Raw genomic sequence first — 25,933 nt, 5'->3', positions numbered from 1 at the left:
AACCATGAAACTGGAAAAATGCAGTAAAAGTGTGCTTGGAATGTTTAACTGGAAAAACCAACAATCCTCATCTGGTCCATTGCTGGGTGAAAAAAGTGGGAATTGTAGTTCTGACTAGGTGTGAAAAGACAGGTTGATCTGTTGAACAATGCATAGGGAGAAATCTATGGGTTAGAAGGTTATATGTAGTATACCAGTTTTTTATCCTCTCTTCTCAGCCAATTTTGGAGGGGTATGAGGCAGAGCATAGATCAAAATAGGAAACACACATTGACATCCATAGCTAAAACATTTTAAGTTTATTACTCCATACATTTGATGCAAAGTTAATGATGCTAGGACAACTTAAGTTTGTAGCATTGGGGACAGGAAAAGATGTGCTACTTGCATAAATAAGGGTGCATAGCAGTTAATAGATTATAAGAGGTACAGCCATACTACATGTTCTTTTCAAATACCATAGAGAAAAGATAATTATCCATAGCTGAACATGGAAGTAAGCATATATAAGTTCATAACTCAGGACAGGCAAGCCTCAGCTGTCTCAGTCTAAAGGTGTTGGGAAGAACAAAACGTAACGGTAACATACAATACTATAGCCCAGTGTTTTTCAACCTTGGCAACTTGAAGATGCTGGCTGGAGAATTCTGGGAATTGAAGTCCATGCATCTTCAAATTGCCAAGATTGAGAAACACTGCTAAAGTCAGTAATGGCCTTTTCTCATATACTTGCATAGCACCGGTTGTTTTTAGTGCATTGATGCTTTCATGTTTTTACGTTGTGCCCAAAAGGCATGGTAACACAGACCTCCATTCATAGCAGACTTTGGTGAATGATTGAAAGGCAGCAAATGATCAGCTAATATTTTTACTATCTTTTTACCCTTCCTGGATACCATTTGAACATTCTGCCTCAGGTACCCAAACATCCTTGAGATGTTTCATGAAACAATAAGATTAATGCTGTGCCAATTTTGTTCTCTAATTAAGCATGTAGGAAAAACCATACTGACTTGCTCTCTTTCCTCAATTTCCCTACACCCACATATACTCACTCATACATGGAAAACACATTCATAAGCGTGCCAGAAGAAAAAACATTGGCTTTGGCAGGATATCTTTTTGACTATTAGAAGGATAGTTGGGAGAGTTAGAAGGGAACCATGAAGTACTGGGGACACACTAGGAATACAAAACGTTCATTACCAGGAAAGAAAATTCAGTCTGCTTTGCCATTTATGGTCAAGGGACCAGCAGGTGTTCACACATGGATGCACTTATGTGCAAAGATGGCCAGATCATATATTACAGTTCCTGAGTCCAATGTACTGTGTAGTTAAGTCTTAAGAGAGCCAAGCAGCAGAGAGGCAATGGACTAGATAGGTGGAAACTGAGGTGCCAAGTACAACAGGAAAAGCAAGCATAGGGTGATCTTCCAATGGAGAACAAAATTTCATGCATGTGCAACTCTGAAGCACAAATGTCCTAGAGCTCTGTCCACAACAGCCGCATTACTGCATTTCTTCTGTCACATATCCACCACAGCACGCCCAGCTCTAGCCATAATTTACCCATAGACTGTGGCACAGTTATGGTTATTGGTTTCTTTCTTAAAATATCAGACAGATAGTTTGGGCAGTTGAGGATAGGGGAAGAGAAGGGAGGAATTATCTCTCAATGTTATTCTTCTTGTAATTACTTAACCCTCAACCTGCCTTAGAAAAACCAACCATGACTTGTTGCTCCATGCCTAGAATCACCCTCCTTTAGAAGGCCTATGGGATCTTGAAAGCCACTCAGGGACTGGGAGTAGGGGGGGTAGTTGGGAACCTTCCTCCAGCCAGGTGAGCCATCGATAACTGTGGTCATGATAGACATCCCCGGATATTCTGTGGATTCTGGCGAATAGTAGACACCAAAAGACCTTGGAACTTGGAGGCTCATCTTCTGGGGCTGATTCTTTGGAGCCTTTCTGCTGTTGCTTTGGTCACTATTCCCCATTTCCTAGGGTCTTGAGAGGGTTGTATACACAGGCTGTTCCCAGTGTGTGGGACTGTGGGACTGTGGCACTGAAGGGGCTGGGTCAGAGATGGCAGTGTAGAGAGGACGCTGAGAGGGCCCCATATATGAGAAGGCTGAGTAGAGACCAGAAGCCTGACTAGAGTGGCTGTAATAGGGTCCTGAAGGTTGATGATCAGGATAGTCAAACTGGGGCCTGGATATAGAGGGAAAAGCTGAGCCATAATGGGGCAGACTGAGTGATGTGTAAGCTAACTGGGAAGTGGAGGGTTGGTCAGTATAATGACCCCCAGGAGTAGAGCCCTCTGTTTTGACTTGTGTCTTCGAATCTACCACTGAGGATGTGGCCGCAGACAAAGAGACGCCATGCTGCTTGGAGATCCAGGCAGAGTGTCCACTGGCTGCAGCCAGGGCACTACCAAGGCCGTAACCAGCAGCTGTGGCATAACCCCCCACATGGCCTGGATGAGCAGCGTGTCCATTTGGTGGAAGATATTGATCAAACTCATTGACATCAAAGGGCTCCATATTGGACATCACTTCGTGGCTGATCTCTCCGATATCCACATTGCCAAAATCGATGTGAGGTTTTCCTCCTTCCCCAAGGGAACGCCCGTCCCGCTTGGAGTCAGCCTTACCCGTCTGGAGCTCTGTCTTCGGTGTAGTTGGTGGGGTGGGAGGTCCATGGCTCTGACCTGTAAGGTTGACATCACAAAAGAGGGAAGAGAGATAGTGTGTAAACTGTTCACTTTATACAAATATAACTTTCATAACAACATTATATTTGGATTGGATCCTTTCCAGGTTACCAGAGTTTGCCTCCATGAAAAAGGAAACACGACAAACCAGTATCTTAGTTAACTTTTTTACCTTCATTGCACAGACTGCTTAGTCATTTATTTGTTTTACTTGATTTAGGCAATTGGGATGGCTTCACAAGAGCTTCCAGTGAATAGGTGAAAGAAAGAAAGAAAGAAAGAAAGAAAGAAAGAAAGAAAGAAAGAAAGAAAGAAAGAAAGAAAGAAAGAAAGAAAGAAAGAAAGAAAGAAAGATAATCAGTAAAAACACACTACTGCAAAATGTAATTGTGGGCTGAGGGTTGTGAGCTGTAGCAATTGTGATATCACTCTTTTGTTATGATACTCATCTATGCCGATTCAATTAAATGTTCAGCTTTGTCAGAAAAATAAATGGTGGTTTTTATGATCCTGCTCTATATTTAGGCAGTTCCTGGTTTACTAGGCCACTGGAATTCAGATTGCTGAGGATCTGACTGCTGGCTAAATTTATGAACCAACCTGAAGAATGTTCAGGGTGCCCATCAGACAAGGGAGATCCTTCTCCAGGATGCCTATGGTCCAGATGGGCATTCTTATAGTGGGCTTGAATAGCTGCAGCTCCACCAGCTTCCCCATCAGCCTGGCCATCATTTTCTCCTTGGGCAGCCTTGCCATTTTTCCGACGCCGTGGTTGGTATTTATAATCAGGGTGGTCCTTCTTGTGCTGCATCCGTAACCGCTCTGCTTCTTCAATGAAAGGTCGTTTGTCACTTTCATTCAATAATCTTAAAGAGGTGGGAGAGATAAGAGAACAGGAAGAAATGTAAGGGACCAATGTTTTAAAAGGGGGGATTCTAAATAATCAGGATCATATCAATTGATAATAGAAACCCATTAATGACTATTAGGCACAGCATTGCAGATAGGAAAGAAGATCAGCAAAGAGGAGATGTTGAAAGCTGCTCTACCATGACACTGGAAGGAGATTGACCATAAATTTTGCAATGAAACAGTGAGAACTTTTAAGACAATTGGTGATGCTACCAGAAACATTAGCAACCATTTTCTTTTGTACTCAGCAAGAATGCTATACTCAGCTAGTCAAAACTCTGTCTCATATCATAAACAGATTTCAGTTCAGCACATCAGCAAAGCTTTTTGCCATAATCACACTTTTATGTAAAATTCACTGGCATGAACAAATGTAAACATGTATTTTATTCAGCTGAGAACCAGTTTGGTGTAATGACTATAACCTCTGGGCTAATCCTGTTTTAGGCATAAAGCCAACTAGGACCAGGTGACCTTAGGCCAGCTCCTCCCCTCCTCTCTCACAGCCATCTCTCTATCCCAGGGCAGTAGCTCTTTTGAATTCTGCTGTATAGTGTAGTGTTGGTGTGATGTCAGGGGTTTCCAGTTCACTGTGTGAAGGTGAAGGATGTGTGTTTGTGTTTATTTTCATGGTCATGGTCATGATGTCCACTGAAGGTGGTGTTTGATTTCATTGTACGAGGTGCAATGACAATAAAGTAAACTAAACTAAACTAAAGAAGCAGGCAATGGCAAGCCACTTCCAAAAATCTTGCCAAGAAAACTGCAGGGACTTGTCCAGACAATTGCCAGGAGTCAAGACTGACCTGAAAGAACACAAACATGAAAAGCACATCTGGTATATGTTTTTCTAATGACCTACCAAGCCTTGTAATGCATGAGATTTTTATTTAGGAGAATTGGTTAAATGTTTGTCATCAATTTCACTGAAATGAAACAGAAAGATGTTCCTCACAGATTGTATAAGTGGGAAAATTTTACATCATATACTTGTACAAATTCTAGTCTTTCTGTAATATGATCAATTTCCATTTATACACAATCTTTTTCAATGTATTCACAGAACAACACACAGGATTAAATGAAACTGTGTGAGATTGGCACACTCTGATATTTCTTTCCATGGCTCAAGCTACATCACATGTTAAATCTGCAACATGCATTTGCCATGGCAGCTTTATTTTTCAGTTTGGGGCTATCATACATTGGGTAGGTAATATTTTGATCTCTAGGTGTCATCTTCAAAAAATTCTCACAGATACTGTGTAAATGAAGTATTGTTTTGTTTTAAAATGTCAATGGAGACCATCCTTCCCCTTAAAAATCCCATACAGATGCAGAAGAATGTTTTACTTTTGATAAACAAGGAGGGGAAGAGAAGGATAAACTTCTGCTATCCAGTAATGTGACTGCCCAAATCTATATTGGATTATTGCAAGCTATTTGTAAAAAAGAGAAACTACCTCTTTAACACATTCTGAACTTTGCTTCTTAATGGGAATTGCTAGTTTGAGACCAGTTTGAGCTCAACACTAACTTTGAGACCAATCAGACTCTTATTTCATTGCCTCATCTAATCAAGAATTTTCCAGTCGCTTAGCATAATCCCTAAGTGATTTGTGTTATTACTTAAGACAATATTTCCTGCTAAGTTGCTGCAAGTGGGCAGGGTTGTTGAGCTAAGTAGCATTTTGGAGCCTTGAACAGAAAACCTATTATCTGGAGTTTCAAAATAATCAAAATTTGTCTATCTGTTAGATGATCATTGTCTCCACAGGGAGGAAATATAGGCAGGTATACCACAGAAAGGGGAAATATAAGGCAGGTATCACTTCAATTTGTAACTTTGTTCCTTGTCTTTCAGCATCTACCACCTAAGGCAATCAACTGACTGTTTAATAGCAATAGCATTAATAGCAATAGCACCTAGACTTATATACCACTTCATAGTGCTTTACAACACTCTCTAAGCCGTTTAGAGTCAGCATATTTCCCCAAACAATCTGGGTCCTCATTTTACCAACCTCAGAATAATCGAAGGCTGAATCAACCTTGAGCTGGTCAGGATCGAACTTCTGGCTGTGGGCAGAGTTAGCTTGCAGTACTGCATTCTAACCATGGTACTGTAAAGCCTATTCCAGAATGATTGCTGTGTAAAACTTGCTAGACTATATATATTATATTCAATTACAGATTGTCTTCCCAGTGCCCAAAGAATATTATTGCTTACATTAAATTTTAACAAAACAAATCTCAGATTGTTGGGGTCTCAATAGAAGTGCACTCTTTCCTCCCTTTCTCTGTCTTACCCAGTGAGGAGAAAGACCTCTGTTTGATAGACAAACAACAAACAGAATTAATCTTTTTATTCCTTAAATAATCTATGAAGAATTGCTGGCTATTTCTTGTTTAGCAATTAGATTAGTGGATTTTGCTTTCACCAATAAGAGCCTAAATGCTCTATTTGTTTATGTAACTATAAACCCCTCCATGACATAGAGTTAGATTTTGACGGACCACAGCTTCCTGATTATGTATATCCGGGTAGGCCCAGCAAGATACAGATCCCATTTATTTGAAACTGTCATCTAACAGGACCCAGAAAGAAAGCCTGTTGTGATGGCCACTTTTTGGAACATCATTAGATTAGCCCCAACCTTGTTAACTTGTTGGATGGTTTTGAAGAATATGCCACCGGGCATGGAATCAAAATGAGAGCCCATTGGATACCTGCATTGATGGATTTTGATGGTTTTTACCTTGGCTGCCAATCTTTAGTATGCTATTATTGTTGCTTTATGTTTTTAACTGCTGTTCGCTGCCCAAGGTCATGAGATTAAGATGGGCAGGTCTATAAATTAGAGAGAGAGAAAGAGAGATTAAACCACAAAAATTCTGAGCTTCAATTCACATTATTATTTAATATTATTCTGTTATTCAGATGTTCTGTCATTGCATGAACCATGGATAAATTCTAATGCTTTGTTTCTGTGTGTTAAATGGTTCTTCATGAAGTTTTGGCAGCTATTAGCACTCTGAAAGCATCTGAATATATATCAAGGATGAGCCAGTACATCCCAAAACCCCACTTTTTGCAGCCTTCAAGCCTTTCAGGGAACCTAGTTCCCCGAAATCTGGTAGTGCTGACAAGCTTCCATCATGGTTAAAAAAAAAACCTCAAAATGGTTTTACACATTTGCATTTTAAAGCTGGCTAATTGGGTTGCTTTAATTGGGACTTAATTTTGCAACATCCAAGACTTTCAGTCTAAGACACTATAAATCAGGCATGGAGATTGGCAGCAGCAGGGTTTAATGGATAATATGTAAACATGGAATTATAATGACAGAGCTTAATTGGAACAATAGCTTGAGCTCTGGTATTTGTTGTAAATATCAAGCAGCTGCTTGAAACATGTGAAACAGTATTTTATTAGGACTGCAAGCTTTGCTTATTTGGTATTGCTTGTTAGCAAATGGATCTTAGTTTTAATTGGTATAGAAACTACAAAGCCAAACTGGTTTATTGTTTCTAGGGTTTTACAAGAGTAGGAAATCAAACAAAAATATTCAAGATAATCCTATCTTCCTATATTTATATATAGGTAGAAAAGAAAATCATATAACTTTTCTCTTGCCTTTGCTCTTCTTTCACCTCATAAAAATTATGGCACGTTTTTCTGCCACTTTGGCTATCATAATAAAATGCTTAATACAATATATAATGGGTACACGAAGTTATGTCTATGTTAATTTCCACTTATTTATAGCGGTCTCTGCCTCAAAATATTTCATCTTCAGGAAAAGAGCAAAGGCAAGAAAAGGCAGATTTTTGAGATTTTGACAAATGCCAAATTAATTTACATTTAATTGATCATCATTTAAAACATAGTTGACTAGTGAACTAACGACTCTATAATCAAGTGTTATAATAATAATTAGAGCATGGTCAGAGGCCCTGCCTTGGCCTCTAAATAGTGGCATTCCTTCCTACCTCTCATCCAATAACATTTGAAAAAGTTTCTAGTTCTGCACCTTGAGTCAAATAAAAGAGGCAAGCATACTCAGCTGTAAGAGTTGGAAAAGCTATAAATATATCTCCCATTCCCATGACAAAAGGCAACAACAATGAGGGTCTCTAAGTGCAAAAATTAGTCATAGAAGAAAATGGGCATATCTTACAGCACTAGGAGGAATATGTTTCATTAGTACAACAGCACCTGTTTTTAGATATATCTCTACATTCCCCCAAAAGACTATTTTAGCTAGCCTGTTAGCATAACTATAGTTTTCAGGGATATATAACTTTTAGATCAGGTTTCTACAAACTGAGTTCTGATTACTGAAAATTCCAGCCAACTTAGATCTCAAGATCTGCTGTGCTATATTCTGAATATTATCACTCCACAGTATTCCTTGTTAAAACATGGACCAACTCTATTGTTTCTCTCCATAAATGCTGTTTATTTCGGATTCAATGAGAAACAGAACAATTCCCCGGTGCTTCTTGTGTGATTTCCAACTAATTTAGACACAGTTGTAAATTCTCATGCAAGTCTGTCATTCTGTACAAGATTTCCAGTTAAGAATTTTGATTAAGTTCTGGGAAGGAGCACCAAAATACTAAATTGATTTGAGTTTCTGTGGGTCTGTGCAAGCTCTGAAAGTTCTAACATTATTGAAATTAACATTCAAGCAGACTTTAATATTAGAAAGCCAAACACTAGACTAGGTTCACCCATCACATAAATCATGGTTTTTAAATGGTTTGCTGGCTGGTTTGCACATTATTACTAGCTCAGAAACCATGGTTTATAAATTGAAACTGTATTCACAGAACATATTGCTAACAATAAAAAAAATCAATCACACATGTTCTGGCTTAGTTTATTGTATGAACAAGAATATTAAATACTGATGAATGATTAGCAGCCCATAACAAAGTTAATGGGCAAACAATAGACTTGGCTTTTCTTTTCTATGACCTGCAGCAGAGTCTTTTGAAAGCCTGATTTACTATCACACCACCCAGTACTGAATGGCTTATATGCCCAAAATTTCATTATTTTACTTCATTGTTTTACTCCAGGATATTAAAAACACTGATCTTCTAGAAGTTAAATGTCAGCTTTCCTGATTATCTTTGTGACTCTACGGATTGCATTCAGCGGTCCAACCACCCACCTCCTTTGTCTTGAATTGTTCCAAGCAGAGTTCTTCAACGGGTCTAAAAAGCTAAGGAGAGCCCCAGCTCAACAATACTCAGTTGACCATTATTTTCTGGAAGGATGACATCTGGGTAAGCCAATCAACATACATTGAAAAGTACTGAATATTATGTGAATATTATTCTGGCATAAAACAAAAAGACATTGGAAATCCATTCAGAATCTTTTAACCTGCTTGGTATTAAATACTTGTTTAAAAAAAGAGTCTATGCAAGATGGCCAACATTGTCAGTCCTTGCTTGGAGATACATAGAACCAACAGACATTCTTGCTCGGTGTCTGCTTTCATCGATGATTCAGTGGATTGTTTCTTCATTATATTATACATTTATTTATCATATTTAAGAGCTGTCTATCTCCCTAGCAGAGGGACTCTTATACAGTAAGATGTGCTTTTTATTTAAAAGGATCACCCTTAATTGTGCTGTTTATAAAAACACAATTGACAGGAAGATCCATCTACTACAAAATCAGTTTCAATTCTTTTTGTATCAGCCATTGTACCCAGAGTTGAACCTCAACATATTTGTTTTCACCATCTTTCAATGAATTGCAATCAAATCCATGCTAATCTACCCATCTCTTTCTACCTAAACAAACCATCTGTAATAAATAGAAAGTGATATGAGCAGGCAAAGAGCCGGTTTTTTTCTCCAACTCAATCTCCTTGTTTCTATGCTTTGTTGAAAAGAATTGGATGCAACTTTTCACACACCCCCCAACAAAACCCCACCAAAGCAGATGGGCGAAGGCCAGAGGTGGTATTCAGCAGGTTCTGACCAGTTCTGGAGAACTGGTAGTAGAAAATTTGAGTAGTTCGGAGAACCGACGGTAATCTTCCCCCAGGAGTGGGGTGGGAATGGAGATTTTTATAGTATCCTTCCCCTGCCATGCCCACCAAGCCACGCCCACAGAACTGGTAGTAAAAAAATTTGAATCCCACCACTGGGGATGGCAAATTAACCTATAAAACTATTGATCCTAAAAAAGCTTTAATTGAACTCCCAGTTCCCTGACCCACAAATAAAGACTATTTCATACAGTTCAAGTGAACTTTTCACATTGGTTATAATATCGGTGAGAAGTGGTCTTTTAATCTTAGTTTTTCACTGTCACGACAGTAGAAATCTAGTGAATATCGCTGAGAGTGATTGCAAACGATAAAGTCACAACCATTCCCATTTACTCATCAGTAGCAGCTGCTGCTGAATCAGTGTGGTGAACAATGAAAACAAGGGGAAGGTGGGGGATAAAAGATCACACATTCAGCATGAATACCCATAGACAACTACAGACGTTTGAACATTGTGACTATGACAACACAATTCCAACATGACATGGCTCAAAGTTATTTAGGCTGAGACTGAAAGCTCTAATTGTGCATTTCAAAATTTCTACCATCTCATATCTGACTTTTGATAGTCCATTGAGTTAAAAAAAGATGCTTCAAACAAACAACACCTAAAAGACAATAGGTTATATTTTGTACATTTGATTTTATCAGAGGCAGAATATAGAAAAGAGGCTTAAGAAAAATTCAGCACAAAATTACGTTAGACTTTATCAAAATCATTGGTGATAAACTGGGTTTTAATTGAATAAAACAGTTTTTTGCCCCATCCTGGGATTAATTAATTTATCAATGCTAAGACAATGTTATTATTTCCAGTGAGTGCTGTTGTGCATGTTTTATCTGCTGATAGTATGTAAATTTAATTAAACTATCACAAATTGATGTTTGTACTATCTACGTAATTATTTTTTTTACGTTTCTAAAATCATAAGTTCTACCAGCCAAGTCTAGCTGAACATATAACTGACAGTAATGTGCCATCTTTGGGATTTGGAACAAGGATATTCCTGAATAAATGCTAAGTATATTTTTTCTTTTGTACAAAAGTTCACTTTCTATAAAGGAGATCCATTTTAAAGATCTGAATTCTTCTCAATCTGCACACATTATTCCTAACATCCAATCTAAATGGCCACATGCTAAAAAGATAAGGTTATGCTCCTGTAGTTGTATAGAGTTCTCTATAGACAAAGAAGTCAAAGTCTGCAAATGTAGCTTTAGGACAATCTACATCTGTCGATATCACTCTCTTCTTCACAACTACCAAAACAGGGTTAAGAAGACTATCTCTTTTTGTATTTGGCAAGCTTGTCTACCAAGAAGGCTAGATGATATCAGAGATGTAACAAACAGGGGTGGGCAAAAATTCACCAAGGCAGATGCTGATCGTCCTGGTGAAGCGATATACATTTGGTCCAAAAGGTTGGTGATAATTGAATAAAAGATTACCTTGCCTACTAACAAATTCTGGTACAATTTCTGCTCATCTGTGTACGTTAACAACTCAGTTCATATGAAGTTACAATGAAGAAAAAAATGAAAGTATTTTTTAAAGTCAAAATTGTTGCCCTCATTTACAAGGACGAGGGACTTATAATCCTCCATATCTTATTGGATATAGTTCCCATAATCTTTGAATGTTGACGATATTGGCTCAGCTTGATGGAAGCTGCTTCCCATTACCAGGAAAGATAATTAATTCTTCCTTTTCAACTTGTTGCAGAACAATTCTAGACATATATGTGCCCACTCTTCTGTTTAAATATATTACATATACACTTCTATTTGTTGAATGTAATTTGTGTGAATAGTTTGAAAACGTTGGGCCAAATCTATATAACACTTGATAAAAACTTACATCCCTTAGGTGTAGCATAACCTGTTCCCATACAAACAATTTTAGCACCTACCAGATTCCACCAGTGGCACAATTTTAAAACAATTCCTCTTTTTCTATTCACTCAGCACATTGCCCACATTTAAGAGCATAATTTTATTAGTTTTGGTTTCTCCTGTTTTCTCAGTTTTCTACTTCAGTTTTCCTTTCCATTTGTTATTTGTTTACATTATATATATATAAATGAATTTTGTTTAATATATTCATTTTCCCAAATTATTGATTTAATATTCTTTTTTGTGTGCCATTCTTATTAACATATGCATTTTCCTTAATTTTCTCAACATGCACATTAGAATACACAATACAGAGTGGAGAATTGCTTCATCAGAAAAGTACCATTCCTGAAAGATAATTTGCAATTTTGTTTAAGAATTGGTTCAGGACAAATAATTTAGTAGATTGCATGCAAATACAACCTGAAAAATTTTCTCACTTTCCTAGGCTGTCAGACTTTTTTCTGACAATACTAAAATCAAAACATTGGATTCAATTCACACTCCTCAGGTCATGAATAACAGTGCATCTGCTAAGGCACAGTGAAAAAGGAACCAGGAAAAAAACAACATCAGTATTATCCCTCCACAATTTTCTTGCCATGATTTTATTGATTATGCATGCCTGGTTTTGATGTGCCAATATTATTGGATGGATAGTGATAAAAGTAGGTAGGTGCAATATCTCCAATCTGAGCCTCCATCTCAAGCGTGCTGGATTTCAACCATTGATTTCTAACCAGTCTAACTATTATGGCAAACTACGAATTTCAATTTAAATGTTAAATGATGCACATTAAGGCAACAATCTAACTTCATCTATACATTAATGTGATCTGAGCTACTTGTAAACTAATCAAGAAAAAGGTCAACGAAGAGGTTAATTCTGTTCACAGCAGTTGTTGAAAAAGAAAACAGATTTCATCTAGAAATCATTAGGAATGGGACTGAGAATAACATTGACAATTTCCCCCCATTATATACATCTATGGCACATCAATGTTTTGAACCCTATTTACATTTATGGTCACATTTGAAAGAAAGATAGAGTTAGAGGTATAGTTGCAGAAGAGTAAATAGTTGGAAGATTCCTTAAGAAATCAAAAATATTGGATATAGGATTCTTAGCTAAAGAAGAAGGCACACCTGAGGAAGGGTGAGAGGAAAATCTAACTGTTATGCAGCATGGCATTAAGAAAGTAGGCTGGGAAATATCTTTGTTCTTCTATCAAAATACCTGGGCCAAGTTGTGATCCATTGAAGATGACTGGATTGGCATAAGCAAAGGACAAAAGAAAGTACTTCTTCAACCAGTGCACAATAATCCTAATTTAGTTGTCTTTAAAGGGGGAATTGATACATTCATAGAGGAAGATCAATTAAGGGCTATTAGTCTTGAAAAGTCAGTGTTATCTTTGCATTAGAGGCAGCATTGCTCAAAAATTAGTTGCAAGCAAACAACAGCAGAAGAGAAATATGTCTCTGTCTCCTATTTGTGCGCATCCAGTTAATCAAAATCCTGGTCTAAGATGGGCTTTGGTTTGGTCCTATTCTTATATTTTCATAAATATGCTGATTAGGAATAATGGGAGTATTTAGAGGCCAAAGCATCTGGATGACATCAAATTGGGAATACTGAGTTATTTGGTTAAAAAAAATACATGAAAAGATGTACAATCATTTATATACTATGATGCTGTCAAAAACTCTCAGGAAAACTGTCACCAAACTGGCATACTGGTTTTTGGTCTGTGTGCATGGATGTATGTACAGCACTGATGCTTAACGTATCTGGCAGTGTTCAGTGCTTAATAATTCTGTTCTGAATACCTGAATTTGTTCATCAAAAACTAAATGTACTGTACACCGGAGAATTTTAATGACAAATTCACCTTCCTCTTCTCATGAATGCATGCAGCAATTAGGCAATCACAAGTCTAAGCATTATTTTCTTTTTGCAACCACAGTAAATTCCTATGGATTTATTTTGGGGAACAATTTTTATTGTACACATTCTTGTTGGAATGTGTTATTGGATGTCTTGTCCAGGAGAGGGTGCTGTAAATAGCAGCATTTTAGTTTCTACATGCACCAGTTTAGCCTTTATACTGTACATTATGACAGATACTGATTTTGTTATTGTCTTTCTTTCCAAATGGATCAGGCTCGCACTTCTCACAGCATGTAGAAGAATCCACACTTACATCTATCTATACAATTCTTTAGGGACTTTGCAGTTCTGCCTGCTCAAAAATGCCCTTTTAATCTGAAGGAATCTTAAGGCTTCCACATCTCATTAATTTTCTGGGCTAGAAAAAATTCCGTACCTTTCCTGGTGAATCTGCAGACAATAATTTCTTTAGCATTTATTCTTAGGAACTAGATATTATTTCCATAAAGAAAAAAATCCTTGAAAAGAATCAACCAACAAATTATCAAATGCAAAAATACAAAATTCAAAAATCTTCTGTGTTCTGTTCTACTCTTACTCTATCCTCGCTGAAATTGGCAAAATGGTTAAAAATTTCATTTTCACTGCATTCAACTTCCAACTGATGTACACATACTTAATTTTTAAAAATCCATGGATTTTAGCTTAGTCTGTTTTGTGAACATAGCTAGTTTTGAATATTCAGCAAACTATTTAAAAGCAAACTGTGACTTGAACCTAATGTCTAAATCTGGTTTGATCATGATGAGAATTAATACAGCGTCAACTGAGAATTATCATCTACATTGTCTGCTAATGTTGCAATAAGCAGAAGAAAAACATGTATATGAAATTAGATCTCAATTGTCATTTTATTTATGTAATAGTCATTCAGATAAAACACTCATCTATTATAGCCCTTTGCCTGAATCCTTTTTATTGATCAGCAATTAATTTTTAGAAGAAATTTAGGCATCTGTTCTATAAATTCATAGGAATTTGAAAATTCTGCTTTCTTCATCTTAGCATTCAAGTACATTAATAATGTTAATTATTACTATTAATAATGTTCGATTACCTACGTTATATTTCAAAGTGTTTTTAACAATTAAGAACCACATATAAAAAAATTCAGGCATAATTATAATTCCATGAATTCCAGAACTGACCTTCAATATTAAAATCTGCCAATACATTTATTCAACTATTATTCAACTTCGAACAGAATCAACACTGAACAAAGTGAAAGTCTATTGATCTTTAAGATGCCACAAAAATATTGGTTTTGCTTCAAGAAATTAACAATTATCCTTCTTCTGGGGGAAAAAAGATAATGACCTCTACAAAACAAGGCAAATATCCTGGATGTGAACCTGTGCAACTAACGAAACCCACGAGCAGTTTATTATATCCCTTGGGTATATCATTGTTAATGCTCCTGTGCCAGTTTACATGAGTACACATGTAAAATCCTATCATATATATTTCCCAACATATACATATGGCAATTGAAAACGATATTCAGATGCTGTGATGTATATACCTATGACAGCTAAGGTAGGACTTTGAAGAAGCAGGATAGACAAAATATTGACCTCTTTGAATGTTGGAGTTGGAGAAGATTCTGGGAATACTGTGAACCGTCAAGAAAGCAAACTAATGGATCTTTGAATAGATCAACCCAGAGTTCTTACTTGAAACAGAAATGATTAGCTCAATTGTTTTCTACATCAGACACAATACGTGAAGACCTAGTTCTCTGCTGAAATCTATTATGCTGGGAAAGGTGAAAGGAAAGAGAGGAAGGGATGACGGACAGCAAATTGAACAGACTCAGTTTGAATGGTGATGAGTACTCCGTTGGAAGACATGAGAGACGAGGTTAGGAACAGATTGTCTTGGAGAAAATCTATCTGTGGTTGCAAAAAGTTAATACTGACATGAGGGCACATAATCAACATGTGGCAAAAATAAAAATGCACATGAGGTAAGCACATGCAATTCCTTAAATAAAAGATAGCGCTGTGTAAGAAATTCATTATACATGAGGTCATGAGTCGTAGATTGAGAATAAGAGCAATCTCCAATACTGCTTGTAAAAACTATACAGTATGAGAGGATACTTTAGACAAGCTATTCTCAGTAAAGAAGAAATATTACTGGCATAAATTGTAGCCTTATTATGAGAGCATGAGCTAGCATACTGTATATGATATACTAAAAAAATTAATATAATTTTAAGGGATCTTAGTAAATACAAATTTTCTCTTCCCATTAAAATATTAATTTTCTCATGGAGGTGCAGGCATTATTTCCGCAATGAATAATGTAGATACCCTACTGCCTCTATTTATAAAAAATTCAGAGGAATTTCCAAATTGTAGGAAGATTCCTTATTATAGCAGACTATGGAAGCAATAATATAGGAATGTGGGTAAGTGGGGAGTACCGTTTTGGATATTGCCACTGAACAAATATTGATAAGAAGACAAGATTTTTTTTTAAAAAAATCTCCTGGATACAATAGAGCTGAAACGGTCTTGTATAACAGTTATAAATTCAACACATCAGGCAAAAGGCATGTACTTTGGTTTATAGAGAGTAAAATAGTTGCACTTGAGTCATAGCAGATGCTTTGGAGATGTGACGAGAAGCCAGGCCTAAACACCATTAATGGTTTATGAAGCTAGTAAAGGTACATGTTATGTTTTGTGTGCCGGTGAGTTATATTCTGGACTATCTTAAAAAATAAAGATAACTTCATCGGTGGATTTTCATTCCATGTGGAGGAGGAGATGCTATCGACACTTTTAAAATAATAGTGAAAACTGTGATTTTGATTTTATTTCATTTTTGTCCAGAAAAGAGTGTATGAAGCAAAGTTTCTTTGTTTTAGTCGCTGGCTGAAAGTGCTGTATAAAAGATAAATGTTGGTGCTGTTTGTTGGACTTTTTAGTAGTGCAGGCATGCTTGTCAGGACAAGAGAAGCAACAATCCAGACTTTGACTGCAATTCCACTTTAGAAATCAAGGCCAGGTTCTGATTACTGGATGTGTTCATATATTAATTGCCTGCTCTGGAATAGCCTGTCCCACAAGGTGAGGATAGCCTTCTCCCTGCGAATATTTGGGAAGGCAATGAAAACTTTCCCTGAGCGCAAGAGTTTTGAAACAGGAAACATCTGGGAGAGGATTTCCAATTTGGGAACTATTCTATAGTTAACAAAGATAGCTAAATAATAAGAATCATATTGATTTTACTAATGGTTTTGATCACTGTTAAATGCAGCATTAACCTAATGTTAACTTTGAAAGTTTTATTCTGTGTTCTATTAGTTTGTAAATCTCTTTTTTGTTTTATGTTTTCTTGGATTATGCTTTTAAAGATCTATTAAATAAAATTTAATTGGGGATTATGATATTTATTGGGGTACTATAAATATCAGAGCAGGTGATGTAAGTATGCATGTAAGAAATAAACATATAAATGAAGAGATTGAAATCTTTCCCACACTTTCATAAGAAAAGTATTATTTGTCAATGAGCATTTCGTTGATGCAGAGGTATGAACTGGTTTTTGAGCCATTGGCTACTTTTGACATGTGAATAGTTTGCCAAGAGTTGCACTCCCAGAAAGAAGAAAAGGCCAGAATAAAACCTAAATTAAATTGAAATGAATAATGTTCATGACCATTCTTTCTATGTTTAATCATTCACCTCTTCTTTTGTTATTAAAAAGCGCAATTCAGGGACAACCTCTGAAGAACTTTGGAGGCTGTTTCAAACCTGGGGCCACCATTGCATTTGTAATAGAGCTTATTTCATTTACCATAGGAAAAAAAATGAAAGCTCTTTTCCTGCTTTTTGGTACCATAAATTAGCCTTCTGTAGCCCGATGCCTTCTGGAGGTATTGGACTATATCACCATCATTCTATTCCAGGGGATGGGAGTTGTAGTCCAACATACTTGGAGGACATCTGGTGGCCAAAAGTTATTCTACAGATGTGTTACTATCCATTTCCAAGTTAAGTGACTCAATCAGTACAATCATTGTAGCATCAATCCACCAAAACCTATTTACTGTGTTGCCCTTTGGTTGCAATGGATGTAATGGTATGTGAAAATGCCCCTGGGAGATGGAGCGAAAAGATGCCACCTGGATACAACTCGCAGCTGCTTAATGGGCAGAGAAAGAAACCCAGAAAGGAACACCCCTAATTTAACAGACAGTAAAAGAGACAGTAAAAAGTTTCTACTGTCAGACTTGCAAGATTCTTTTAATGCAGCTTTACAATTAAGTAGAATTAGCTCATCTGGTCAGTTTCCTGTCTAATCTACCTGGGAAGGCAGACATGGGGCTTCTGCAGTTCAGAATTCCTGGAAGTCTCAGAGACAGGAATGGCAGCTGTAGGTTTCATAGAACATGATCACAAGTTCTGGGAGACACCTTCTGTGTGTCTGGGATCAGAAAAGAAAAATTACTTTGGTTCCAAACTTAATATTTTAATGACTGAAGTTCTGCTGCATGTGAGCTTTATACCGAAAGCATGATGTAAAATTGTTTTACTTAAAAAAAAACTTGAAATATGTGTTTATTTATTTTGAATTATATAGTAAAGATAATATTTATTTAAAGAATATTTAGGATGATTTTTAAATGTTGGCAGCAAGATATAAAAAGAAAAAAAAGAGAAATGCTGTGTAAGAGAAGAGCGATACAAGGAAGTTTTTTAAACAAAAGCAAACAAGACAAAGCAAATAGAGACATAAATCAGGATTACAGAGAAAGTAGCATTTTGATTTGTTCCCTAGATATGTTATGACTGCTTTCCTAAAACCAGAACTAACCAAGAAGGACCACAGCAAGCGGCAATAAATATAATGGTATATTAAGGTAAAAAGGAAAATATATATGATCAAGAGTTGTGCCTGAAACAGATATATACTACTATATAATATTTAAAAAGAAGTCAAAGATATTCTATATCTGTATCTATATCTATTCTCTTCATAATATAGAACATAATTAGGAGGCCCATAATAATAATAATTTTATGATGATTAATTATAATTATAACTATATGATGATCTGATTTTGTGGTACCCTAAGGATATTTATATAGAAGCAGATTCTATTGAATTCATCATGCATCATTATTTTTATGTGTTTAAGAGTATAGCCCCTAATTTTGAAATATATACAGGCAAAAGTATAATAAGATAAATATAAGAGTAAGTGCAGCATCAAATTTATAAAAAGAAAAACATAAAAATATGGCTATCATTCTATGTCCCAAACCAGACACTTTCAAAAGCCAGTGGCTACAATCTAGTATAATCAATGAGCTTGAAGTTGACTTTAAAATAAATTAAGAATTTGGTATATCTCCCTCTATGCCCAAAGAAGAAATGCACTTCAAAACGCTCCATTTTTATTTGATTTGCCCTTGCAGGAGTCACAGTATATAATATGGTTGATTCTTAACACTGTTGTAGTAGTTCAATAATTGCTGCATCCAATCATCAGAGAAAAAATAGGTCTTATAAAGAAAGGTCTTAAAATGATTCCTGATTTGATCTAATAACGAAGTAGATATAGATATCATTCACTGCTGCTTAATCTATTCATTGCCAATATGATTGACACTGATTTAGCATTTACAGTATATATTTGTCATTGATCTTAATGCAATTAAATAACGACATTGATTGCTCTGTTGGTTTATATCTCACCACTGTCTATATTTACTAATTTAAAACTAACTTATGATTATACCAGTATTTGCAGAAATACATTTATAGCTATTCAAAGAACAACTCACAAATAATTGTTTATAAGGATCAAGAAAATTAATATGCATTAAAAAATTTCTTCAAGTAAATAAATAAAGGTTATGTTAAATAAATATTTACTTAATATATAAATAAATAAGTAGAGGTCGTTTTTATTTGAATGGATTAGTTTCCTAAGACTTAAACTGTCTGGAGTATCACAACTATGTTAATCTGGTTTCAAACTCCAAATATTAGTAGCAACAGCAGAAGCAATAGGAGCATTAGTAGTAACAGTAGATTTACTAGTCTATGCAATAGTGAATGCAAACAGACTCCTGTGAAGTAAGAAAGAAGCCAGAGTTTATCTAAGTAGTTCATCATGAACTCTCTTACAAAAATGCTTCTGTAGGATATTTTGGAAAAAATGAGATATGACCAGGATATGTTAGAAATCTTATTTGTGATTTACCATGTTTCTTTATATTCATTTATTTTTTAGGAAGCCCTTTTGCTTGAGTTAATCAAAAGAAGTAGGAACAGATTTTGATTTTGATAAACCACAATCAACAAATTAGTTGGTCAAATGTTTTGTGAATGGTCTCCAACACCAAAGAGACAAACTAAAATACGGAAGAGAATAGGTTTCACAGAGGTTCTGCAATTTAATATGACTTGCAGTCAATATCTCTGTTTCATGTCTACCTAATCCAGAAAGATAGTTGCCTTTTAAATCACATAGCTAAAGAATTGAGACCAAAATCCTTAATAGTAAATTTGTTTTCACTAAGAAAACCCCGGTGTCTTAATGGAGTACATATCAAACAATTTTAGGGAGGTAATTAAAAAAAGCATGCTGCATATAAAGTTAGATCACTAGCCCAGCTCAGTTGCTTGTCTAGTTATTAGCCAGTGGCTCTTCAAGGTTTAAACATTTTCAGCCCTATAACATAGGAAGTTCAGTACGCAATATGTACTATTGTACACTATTGAACTCTAATCAATCATTTGCCTTTCAGCGGAAGTCAGTTACGAATGTGCCAGAAAAGTGGAATTCTTAATCTGATATCACATGGGTGCTGTGTTGCTCTCCATTACCAAATTGCTTAGCAAAATGAATCACATGAATTAAGCCTTATTTAGATCTTTTGAAGGAATGATAGTCAGGTGGGACGGGACAAAGTTTTGAAAGCAAGCAGTGTGGCTAGATCCTGGAATTTCAAGTCCCTTGTTGTTTATATTTCCTTGTCTGAAGGAATCATGTGATTTGATGAAAAATATATATTTCATTTTGTTTTGTTTCAAAGCAAATATTCTAAAAATTCTAATATTCCACTATTTGGAAAAAAGTAGATTTTTTAAAACCCAAATCCTGAGGATCATATTAAAAATAATATGATTAATTTAACTTTTATTCAGGCTTTTGTTGTGATGTTTAATTGCTTCATATGTGTGACAATGAATTCAAAAGAATATCCCACAGCAACAGAATCCAACTTTAAGGTTTACTTGGATGAACAACCAAAGCAAGCCTACCTCATCTGAGACTTTGCACAAAACTCCTGCATATCCAAAATTCTAAACTTATAACGCAATGTGACAGGAAGAGAGGCAAATTTTATTCTTTTCCCTTAATTGTCTTTTTCAATGTTTGATTAGACTTCAGTGTATAAGCCAGCTTGTATTTTCCCTACAAAATCAGCTAACGTCTAATGCAAAAAAATCCCATGATAAAATAACCATTTTAATTATACAAATAAATCCTTAGGATATAGCATCAAGATTATCTGATGGAAGATGAAACTATCAAAGGTCTTTCCATGCTTTTTTTCCAACCACTTAGTTTCAACTCCATTGTGAGTCTTCTTTTACAAGCTATCATTATGGCATCTATATATTGAGTTGTATCTGTTTTAAATCAATGATTGCATGAGCACTCTCCAATGGACACCCTTGACATCCTCGTAATTGTATTCTAATTGGTTCTTCTAGATGTGATAATTGATTGCATTTTTCTCCTGGCAGCAATCTAATGTGATCTGAATGTTGGGAAAATGCAGTGCCTCTGAAATGTAAATGCTTCCTCAAGTCTAGGTCCATGTAATAAAAAAGCAAAGACAATGCAACAATCTACTGTTGGGTAGGTGCTGGCTTGTTCCTGCTAAGTATGGAGCAGTATAGTTCCATAAAGATATCTCTGTTCCTCAGTTTGATCACCTGTAAGTTACGAATGCCCAGATGATCAGCCAAGCTCTACCTATTTATAAAGGAGGTATGTGGCTAATTAGCAACATAGAGAATCCTATCTTTGATTTTAAGTTCATCATCTCTCCACTAATCCTTTTTTTAAAGGTTGTCACTAATCCTATACCTAATCCCATCATCATATCACTTTTAGACAACTACAAATTATTCATCCCTGAGCTTAAAAATGAGGTGGTTTCTAATAAGAACAAACTGATTCTTTCATTGTACCTGCAACTCATCACATCATTAGCAATCATTTTGTTCTTTCTCCCCAATAGAAGCATTTGTTTTCCCTCATGGATAAAAAATGTAGTTATTTGAATTGCTTTAGAAGATAAAACTTCTCTTTCCCCAAATTCCTGAAAATCATTGTTCCAGTGTTAGATGCTCCCCAGCAGAACAAAGACCCTTGGTTTGACAAGGAAGCAAAGGCTTAAATTTGCCGATTCCACTTGGGTGCCCTCCAAGTGTTTCCAAATGTAATTTCCATCATTCTCTGCCAGCATGCCAAATGCTTAGGATTAGAAGATGATCAAGGATTTAGACTGAAGGAACACAACTGTTCAAGAGAAGGCGCAGAGTACACAGTATCTGAAATAAAACTCATGGGCCTAAGACTGAATGGCCAGGTCAACTGGCCTCATGGCAGAGATAAGAGAATAGACAAGATCAAAATATGAGCTAAATTTTATATTGGGAGCACTCAGGATGTTTTGTTCTATTGGCTGTCTGCCTATTCTTTGACACTCCCTATCTTCACACCAAAAATTGCAAAGATATATCCAGTAAATCAATACTTGCTGAGCTTCTCTCACTCTCCATTGTACCTCTATTTGACCTTGCCTTATGTGGTTTCTTTACCTCCCCCCTCCCCACCAATTGTTCTTACCTCCAGAGCTTCCCAAGCGTCTTACTAAGTTCTGCATTGTGAAGGTGAGGATACTGATCAGCCAGCTTCCTCCGGGCCGCTTGAGCCCACACCATGAAGGCATTCATAGGCCGCTTGACATGGGGCTTGCTCTTGCTGCTTCCATTGACACGCACAGGCATGGGCACTAGGGTCCAATCATAACCACTCAGTACCTGGCTCACTGCCTCCCGGATGCACACTGGAAACTTATCATCATCTGCCTCTGTGTCTTGTTGTTCCTTCTTCACTTTCCCCATCTCACTACTGCCAGAGTTGGTAAGATGAGAGTTGGTGTCTGATGCCATGGAAGGTCCTGGTGAAAGGCAGTGATGGTCTTCAGAACCAACAGGACTCATTTCTACTTCAGAAAGGTCTTGATCATCTGTCATTGTTTCCTCCTGATTTTACCCCTCGGAAACCAAGTCTTCAAGCTGGAACTACCATTTAAAACATAGATTTGAATATTAAAGTCAAAAGTGTTCAGACTTTCTCAACAATCAAACAAACAGCTAGTAACCATTAAAAACAACAATGGAAGCTATATTTTATCACTTGCAAAATCCATGATCAAAAATGGGAGGACAAGTTCCAAATTAATTGATGCTTCCAATTCTTGTCTGGAAAGTTTCTAATATGGCAACACAATTTTTGGACACATGAGCATAAAATAATAATTGGGGTGATCTTAGAGGGGTGAGAATAAAAAAAAAATCCCCGTGTTCTAATTTGTCCTTCTACATTCCAAATATGGCTTCTAATATAAGCTTCTTTTGAGACTGGAATCAAGAATATTGGCAGCAGAGGAGAAATAGGTGGTTTTAGTATTAAAGGATCATAACATGAACGCCTTGTGATTTTGTAAGACGTACATTTCAGAATGCGTCTTTACACATTGTGCCCTTTGGAGCCAATAGGTAAAAGCAGCATAGAGGGGATACAAATATTTTGCCTTTACGTTTTTGTCCTATTTCACTTACATTCTGATTAAAGGGGGTGGGGAAGCCTTTTAAGAAATTCAAAGCTGTTAGTTTTAGTTCGTCATTACTTCTACCACCACTTAGTTTCTGTGAGATATCATATTATCCAACCATAGGGAAACAATATTTAAAAATAAAGTTGATCCAAACACCTTCAGTGAAATTAGCCAAACTAAAATTGGCTTCCAGTTACATGTTTACAGTAGTTTGAACAGAACAGTAATAACTTTGATCTGCTAAAGTAAGTAAGTGAAAGCTGTCAGTTAGTTAAAAAGAAGGGAGAGAGAGAAAGGGGAAAAAAGAGAAGAAGCAAGTTACCAAGTGCAGGTAAGGAAACTTACATCAGCCGGTCTCTCGGGCAAATCCTGAGTTAGCTGTAATTTGTGTCCCACTAGCCTCTCTGTTCTCTCTCTGTGTCTGTTCTCTTTTCACAAGGCTGGTAGCTTTCAAGAGCTGTGTGCTGGGAGAACTATCAGAAGTGCCATTCCTGGAGGGAGACTTGGTTGCTCCTAATACCCTGCATGAATGTCTCTGTAACTGGCTCGTTGCTTAACACTGGGGGAGGGAAAGTCAAAGGGTGGAGCTAAGAGCTCTCTATGGCCCAAATACATCCATTGTATGCAGACAGGAGACGTTCAGCATCCCCATCAACTACATTTCAACCCCCATCTCAAATTAACACTTTTCTATCATATGGCCTATTTAAAAGGTGGCTATAGTCAACTTTTATTTCATCTGTTCAAATGTTTAGCATCAGATCTTCCTCTCCTCCTCCCCAAATACCCTTTTTCAAACCATCTTTTGTTTGAGAAAGGACCACATTAAGGACCACTTCGTTATATCATTCCTCTACAGAATGAACAAACTTTGTGTGTCATTCCCTGTGATGGCTACACCAACAGTTTTATTGTTATTTATTTTTATATGCACACATTTCTATATGAGTGTGTGAATAATAGTCAATTATTTGATAGGAGCATCTACTGAAAGCATGATAGTCTCCATGGATGTGAAATTATATGGAATTGCTTTTAGGATGAAACTTACTATTCTGATGTTGGGTGGGCTTCCAATACTTGAAAATTCTGTGAACCCTCAAGATAAATGCTTTTCTCTTACAAACAGAGTTCAGAACATTCTAGGAAATAAGAACAATCTAGAAAGACTTATAATTGAATAGCCTATTGCCAGTTGCAGTTCGGCCTGTACTTCTCAACCTTCTCAACTTTTAGATACATGGACATCAAGTTCCAGAATCCCCCAGTCTGCATATTGAAGGAAGTTGAAGTCAACACATCTTACAGTTGACAAAATTGAGATAAACTGAGGTGGGTTATACTTCTCTTGTAGACTCACTACTATTGACCTCACCCCTTTCCTAAGAGGTCTGTAGGGGGCGTGCATAAGCACACCAACGTGCCTACCGTCCCTGTCCTATTGTTTCTTTTATTTTTCTTATATGTATCCATGTATTCATAACTATGCTTTTACTTATACCTATTATCTTGTAAGCAATTGACAAACCAAATAAAATAAAATAAATAAAATAAATAAAATACTGAGGACAAGAATTGGTGGACTGATTAAGAGCTTCTCCCATACAAGATGATTTGGGACAGTTTTGCAAGTGTTTTGTGGGAGGAGGTGCATATTTGTACTTTTACAGTTATGTATTTTATTGTTGTTGTTCAACCCTCAGTAGGAATTCCTGTCTATATAAACACTCCTGAAATGCAGATCAAAATTAAACATACTTCAGTGCAGTCACTAATACATGTATCTGATGACTTATCTATTGTATTCATAGAGAAGGCTAAAACCATCCCTCCTAGGAGTTTTCCACATTCTTGTGGAGAAAACACATAGACAAAAACAAATTCTACATCTTTCTTTCCCTTTGACTTACCATTTTGTTTCCAATGATTTTTGCAATATTAATATTAATATTGATGGAATGGACTTGCAGACATTCAGTAGAATCCTCAGGAGATGGTTCCAAAGATGCAGTAAAACTCAGGAAAGACACTTGCACAACAGAACCATGAACTATAGATTCAAGTATAGATGATTCCACAATACTGTGGAATTCTCATTACTTCTGGCTTTCGAGAGCAGTTGCAACAATAATGTTTTTTTCAATCAGCTGAACTCTCATAACTGTCACATGCAAACCATTCCAATACATATTTTCCCATTTGTACCCAAATGATCATTTTAACCATGATGCCTAACAATCCCCATTCCAAAGTAAAAATAAATATTATAATACAAATCAGATTATTGTATATTTGGGACCATTGATGAAATCTGGTGTTGCATAGACTATATTAGCTGCCTTTCTTTTTGTCAGGGAGCTGAGAAATCATGCCTCAAAACAAGAAGTTGCTATATTTTTATCTAGGATACTCTTGAGAATGTTACTTGTCTTTCCCTCCTGTTTGTTGGGAAGATGCTATAATAACAATGTTGTAATATTTGCTCAAGCAAACTAAGGA

General features: G+C 36.3%; 1 protein-coding gene across 2 annotated transcripts; it reads right to left on the bottom strand.

The window, feature by feature from the left end:
• Positions 1-278: 278 nt before the first annotated feature.
• On the bottom strand, positions 279-23,995 carry SOX10 (SRY-box transcription factor 10). 2 transcript variants are annotated; one of them, XM_026696098.2, is made up of 4 exons: positions 23,780-23,995; positions 22,441-22,898; positions 3,318-3,583; positions 279-2,714 (listed from the first exon to the last, which is right to left on the bottom strand). In XM_026696098.2, exons 2-4 carry the CDS (start codon positions 22,848-22,850, stop codon positions 2,005-2,007), a joined length of 1,386 nt encoding a protein of 461 aa, XP_026551883.1. In that variant the 5' UTR covers positions 22,851-22,898; positions 23,780-23,995; the 3' UTR covers positions 279-2,004. The 2 variants fall into 2 exon arrangements, with proteins under 2 accessions (XP_026551883.1, XP_087790938.1); XM_087934812.1 differs by having other exon boundaries at positions 23,835-23,995.
• Between the last annotated feature and the right edge of the window lie 1,938 nt (positions 23,996-25,933).

The sequence above is a fragment of the Pseudonaja textilis genome, chromosome 5 (assembly GCF_049901715.1).
Source record: "Pseudonaja textilis isolate UNSWEBS1 chromosome 5, rPseTex1.2, whole genome shotgun sequence".
Classification (NCBI taxonomy): domain Eukaryota; kingdom Metazoa; phylum Chordata; class Lepidosauria; order Squamata; family Elapidae; genus Pseudonaja; species Pseudonaja textilis.
The sequence above is the reverse complement of the archived record's forward strand: the minus strand, read 5'-3'. Positions and strand labels throughout refer to the sequence as shown.

Excerpts from the sequence above, each read along its gene's own strand:
- SOX10 (XM_026696098.2), bottom strand. The coding sequence starts at position 22,850 with ATGACAGATGATCAAGACCTTTCTGAAGTAGAAATGAGTCCTGTTGGT. Across the intron at positions 3,584-22,440 it reads ACGCTTGGGAAGCTCTGGAG|ATTATTGAATGAAAGTGACA; the intron begins GTAAGAACAATT and ends CACCTCTTTAAG. Across the intron at positions 2,715-3,317 it reads GCACCCTGAACATTCTTCAG|GTCAGAGCCATGGACCTCCC; the intron begins GTTGGTTCATAA and ends TCAACCTTACAG.